We start from the raw sequence: 6,000 nt of genomic DNA on the forward strand, positions 1-6,000 counted from the left end.
AATCTGAATCCTCCTCTTTTGCAGAGTTTGTTTCTCTCTCAATACTGCACATTCCTCCAACCATCAACTTTGGTTTAAAGATCAATTTGTGCTTCAAGTATGCATGTGAAAAAGGTATTCTTAGTTTTATTTGAAGTTACACATACATAGAAATTGACATGCGTGGGTTTATTCACAATGGCAAAATTTAATACCGGAGATATCTATTGCTGTGAGTAGAAAAAAGTTTTGTGACATACCTATTGCGTAGGCTTGCTGGGGTACCGTATTGGTAGAGCATCCGCTTTCCAATTTGCGAATTCTGGTTCGATCCCAGGCTTGACAAGTCCAAGTTTCTCTGTGGTATTTGATTACAGCATGAGTTGCTGCTTTAACAGCTTAAATGGACGAACTTGCGGTCATTCCCGAGGGTGAGGAAATAATTAATGTTGGGCTGTGATGACGAAGCGGGAATATCCCCCCATTGGGACACCCATCATTCAGATGGCAGGCCGAGCGAGAGAGCTGCCATCTGACTTCGTAACAAACAAACAAGCCTATTGCTTATTTTTTTTGTTCTTGTTGTGGCTTGCAATAATTTTTGAATAAAGGCACTAACGCTTCCTGCGATGGTTGCCAATGGCCCCACTCAATTTTCATTCGAGCCAATGCTGCCAGGTCTTCTAAGATTCATGATTCCAACTTTGCCTTCAAATAATGCCAATATTCCGGGTTTTTACTACACAGGGAACTTTTGGGAAAATGCAACATAACATGAGCTTTTGGCCTAAAAAAATGCCAATTATTAAATCAGATCCAGGATTTCTCAATGCCAAGGGGTCTTGAAAAATGCCAAATTTTGAAAACGTGGTATCCAAAAATGCCACCTGGTAGCGCTGATTCGAACAACAATTGACGACTCTTTTTAGGTGGGCAAATACCATACCCCATACACACAACCCATGTTATATTTGGTGGTCACTTGTTAGTGCTGGGGTGAGTCCGAACTCGAGTCTCTTATAAAGAGACTTTTAGAAAGGATTCGAATCCGGACTCGTCAAGAAAGAATTATTATTTTTTTCCTTAGAATTTCACAAGATGAGTCATTTTACAAGATGTGACTCTATTAAAAGACTCAAGTCCTCTGCCGGACTCGATTCTTTTGCCGGACTCTCCCCACCACTATCACCGGGGCTTTAACGGCGAAGTTTTCAAACCTTCAATTCAAGCCCAAAGCAACTTGTTTACAGTTGTCTCAGATCTACACTTAACACATTTTAAGAAAAAGTTGAGTCTTTAACGGTTAAATTGTGGCTTTAGTTAGTCTTTAGGGAACCCTTGATCAAATTGTGAATGGTTTAAAAAGCAATTTTCAAGGCCTTAAGAGCTGCTTTGAAAACCCAAATGTTTGATCATTGGATGCGTGAATTTTGGTGTTGCACTAACTGGGATATTCTTATATTAAAGGGAACTAAACCTTACATCCCGTCTTTGGTTTTGCCCATGTTGGTTAAAAATGATACCAAATTGCCCCAAGAAAGGAAAAAGATAATTTAACTAGAATGGGAATGAGAGTAATTGAATCACAATTCCATGGTGGTTCAACTTCATTGGACAATTGAATAACTGTTATCAATTACACTTGAAATCAATGAAACTGTAACTGATAAGAGTACAAAATTGCCTGAACGGGTCTGCAACGCTCCAAAATTTGAACAAGTACTTTCATTTTTGATGTACTTCCTTTGTCTCAACAAAACCAACTAACCTGCACTATTCTTGTTACGGTTGTTCCTTTGTATTATGTATACGCGTGCATTAAATATAAAATTAGTAGGTATGTGACGTCAGCCTCAAGATAATTCATATTAATTGTTACCGATTTACCCTGTGCCCTTCATAAACACTTTAATCCTAATAGTCGTACTCAGCTTAGACATGAAAGGATCTTGAAGTTCAGCCTTTGATTCGTGATCCTTGATAATAACTTTAGGACAGGGACAAAAGTGGCAGAGAACAAATTATGTTAATCTTTCTTCTCACCCCAAATACGGTATACACCATATTTTGTATCAATTGCAGGAAGATTTTGGTTTTTCGGTCGGCCTTAGCATGATGTGTCCAACAAGAACCTGAAGAAATCTTCTCTAATATAAATGAAAAATATTTTATCAAGCATAACAGTTCATTTCGTAAAATGGGATTCCATAACTTTTCAGATGACAAAAACAATTCCCTCCTTTGTTTCTTTCTTTCATATACCGTTTTTAGTTCACTTGGTCTTTTCTTCACCCTAGCTATATACAAGTGATGGGTAGGACGTGAATGCTAATTGCTGTATTATGTTTATCCTAAAAAATGGTCACATAAAACTCTATATCTGAAACCCTTTTTAATACATGCTGGCCATGTAAGGAATACATTCCTTGGAGAGTTTTAAGTTATATTATTATTTTTTATCTTTAGTACTCATTTTCGTTTGATTAGAAATATCAATTAATGCTGGAAACCGTATTCTCCAATGAAAACTTCTCTCGTAAAAAAAGTATTTGTTTTAAATTTCGCCGAAAGTTAAGGTGAAAGTTGTTGATATAAATTATGAAATTTCCAGACATTTTGCTTGAGATATTTGTGTTGGCTAAAGGAACTTTTTTTTTCTTCATTATGATGATCTTTCGAAATTTGATGGATTCGCAATGTATTATTGACCTTTGTTGAGGATATGGTGCTTTGAGTTTTTACGAGGTTATATTGTTTAACAGATTTTACACTCGTGACAAGATATTTTGCCATTGTTAGGGATAGACAAATTTATTATACCGGCAAAAGGCAGCAATCAAAAATTTAAATTAGAATGAAATGTTACTAGGTTTGATACTTTTAACATCAGGAGAATCCCTTCAAGCCATGGTTTTCTTATATTTAAGAACCCTACACAGGGGTTGAAGCACGAAGGTATTTTTTACCAAACAATTCTTGTAGCTCTTTTGTGCTTTATGTTGTTGTTGTTTTTTTTCCAAAAAGTGCCCCTGGAGTATCAGACAACAAATCTTCAGAACTGGTTTCAAACCGTTAACCCTCCGTTCGGGAATGTCTGTTCAAAAACACGTATCCAAAAAAATACTCGTCCAATCCTACCACACGCTCTCATTTGGGTTTGACTCAAACAGGAAAAAAGATCCCCTTGTCTTCCAGCTCTTGGAAACAAAGTAAGATCTTGGCAAATTATGTCTCTTCTTGTCTACCAATACCTCCAAAAGCTCTCCAAGGGGTCCTGGGGTCAATCTGTATGTAGTATGTTCACCATAGCAGAGCTTCGAGCGCGATCCGTACTTTGCATGTCCAAGAGCCTTTCTGTGGGTATATTTGGGCCAATCTGGTCTGAACTGACGCACAGCCCGAAAGTATAAGTCGGCATTTGGACCGGACTGACAAGACACGACGTCACTTCGGACAATCCTACTTTGATATGCCCACTCCTGATCTTAAACAAGCGTGGTTAGTTGGCAAGGACGTTCGATTCTCTTTGTGTCCAACCGCTGATCTGTATTCCTGAGTATAAGAGCTGTTGATCAATTATTCCAGTAGTGGGGTAGTACTTAAAGGACTAGTGGAACAAAGTAAGAGAGCCCTTTGAGAACAAGTGAAGGGCTAATAATGAAATCATTTGTCTGTTCTGAAATAAAGCAGATAACAAAGTATGTTTTGGAATTGAATTGAAAACATGATGAATCGATGTTATCTTAGAAATAGGCCCTGCTTTGCGTCAAAAAGTGGCTTTTGAATGAATAGTGCGTGTGTACGTGCGTGTATCTGTGTGGTTTGCGTACGCTTGGCAACTCGTGCGTACGGCATTGAGTGCGTGTGTGTTCGGGGCAGTTGGATATTGGTGCTTGTGGTGTGGAGAGCTCCCGTGTTTTATCAAGTGGCTCTGACTGCGGCACAAAAGCCACCTTATTTTTTCTGCACATATCTTTACAAATAAAGTGATCATGCCAAGTTATACAGCACTCGCCACGGGTGTTGTTTTGAAATGGCAAATTGTTGTGATCAGCGTCATTATTTGCACTTCAGTTTCAGGTATGGAGAATGTTTCGGTTTAGGAAGCGGTTTATTTTTTTTATTCTTATAGAATTTTTATATGGTGGGGGGCAAAAAAGGCGTTTAATATTGATATACCCGTTCTAACTTATTATTTACCAGGTCGTTCATAGATTTCCTGAGTGGAATGTTGCGATTTTTCCAAAGCCTTATCTCATGTGCTATCAAAAGAAAGTATTTTCCACCAATCAATTTGCTGCCTTCAAATATTTGTAGGGCGTATGTAGGAGTTCATCCAGTAGCAGGATTTAAGTCAGACTTGGACAGGTTTTTAAAGAAAGTTCCTGATCAACCTTATAATCAAGGGTTAGCCAGATCAACCAACTCTAATTCGTTGGTCTATCAAATAATATATATAAATCAGAGTTAACTAAAATGAATAAATTTCTCATCTTGAGGTGCTGGAATTCCAATCCCAGTAGCGGTAAGGAAGTCCGCAAAAAATAAAAAAATATATGTTTCGTCTTCTCTTCAGAATATTTCCTTGGATTTGAGACCACAAATCCCGTGTCAATCAATGATGCTTATTTTGATCCTTAAAATGTACGGTAACTAGAGTTTCAACTTGATCGAAAGGCGTTCTTTTAATAACTTCCTCTGAACGAATCAATTGCTAATGTTGGTATGAAGTTTCGATGCCTAAATGGTTCTTTTGTACAGGAAAATTCGTTTCACCCTTGCTTGCTTAGAATCAGCTTTACACTGGATTTTTTTTTCCTTTTTGCCCTCTTTCGATCATTTATCGATTACAAATCTCTACCGGATGTTCACATTGTCTTGACGGCTATTATCTAAGACTTGAATATCAGTTCTCGTTAATGCAGCATTTCATTAACTATCTCAACATCAGTAATGGTTGATCGAAAAAAACCATAGCCACAAAAAACAATGCACAATCTTGATCATATTTTGTGAACGGAAAGCTATTTTTGATTGGTGCAACTGCTTTTAATTTTAGTATTTGTTTCAACGTCTGCTTCCCCTATATCGATAGGAACCCATTTATCAGTAAATAATCAATACAACCATATGCCATGTGCTCCGATCCCCTGGCACAGATACTTGTTCCAAATGGCAAATAAAGCAAATGTACTTCTCATTGAAATAGATTTCCTGCAGATGTTAGTCCTTAAAACCAATATCCTTGGTTAGTCTGCATAATATGATGGCCAACAAGAAATGACCTAAAGAAGGATTTTGGTTTTAAGAGATGGTGCGTAGTAAATAAAGATATTACAAGAAGCCGAAAAAATATACGAAATTTAGCGTCTTCTTGAATTCGATGAAACACAGTTCACAAGAGCACCAATATCAATCATAAGAGTCAACATCAGGTTGTGACGAGACAAGGATCGAGGGTGAATTAGAAACATCGTCGTCGAATATGTTTATACAAAAGGATCTGTGACAAAGATTCGTTTGATTGCCAAAGAAGACACAAATATTGAGTGTTCATCCACTATTTCCGGCCCATTGAGCTATGGACACATCCGGATACCCCAAATTTTGCAGGCCTCTGACCATCCTGAGAAATGCTCAAAAAGCATTTGTTGCCCATAAAACCCACATACAACGTATGACGCTAAAACGCCCAATTTCCGACACATGATGGCAATATTTGAACAGAGTATTCGCTTCAAAAATGACATGTGTCTTTCTATCATGTATGTACACTGTATAGCACGTTTTCGACTCACTTAGCAAACTCATTTACGGCCACGTAGATTCGACATTATCAAATTTTAAGTCAAATAGAAAAACACCTCCGGTGCGATTTTCGGAGGTTTCACATTAATTTGCTATTCCAGAACTCTTCAAATCAAATTTGGCATTTGTAAGACATCGTAAACGGTTTTTTCTTATGGCTTGCGTTCGGTTACGGGCGAAAAATTATAAAAAAACACTTTTAAAAGCAGTCTT

The 6,000-nt window shown here is 37.6% G+C and overlaps 1 protein-coding gene across 1 annotated transcript in view; it reads left to right on the top strand.

Annotated features, from left to right (window-relative positions):
* Positions 1-3,872: 3,872 nt before the first annotated feature.
* LOC131880352 (otoconin-90-like) overlaps positions 3,873-6,000 on the top strand; it is a 10,321-nt gene continuing 8,193 nt past the window's right edge. Inside the window, exon 1 of the mRNA XM_059226964.1 lies at positions 3,873-4,059. Coding sequence (XP_059082947.1) covers positions 3,972-4,059 — 88 coding nt within the window. The 5' untranslated portion in view covers positions 3,873-3,971. The remainder of the gene's footprint in view (positions 4,060-6,000) is intronic.

Source organism: Tigriopus californicus, chromosome 1 (assembly GCF_007210705.1).
Source record: "Tigriopus californicus strain San Diego chromosome 1, Tcal_SD_v2.1, whole genome shotgun sequence".
In the NCBI taxonomy this organism is placed as follows: Eukaryota; Metazoa; Arthropoda; class Copepoda; order Harpacticoida; family Harpacticidae; genus Tigriopus; species Tigriopus californicus.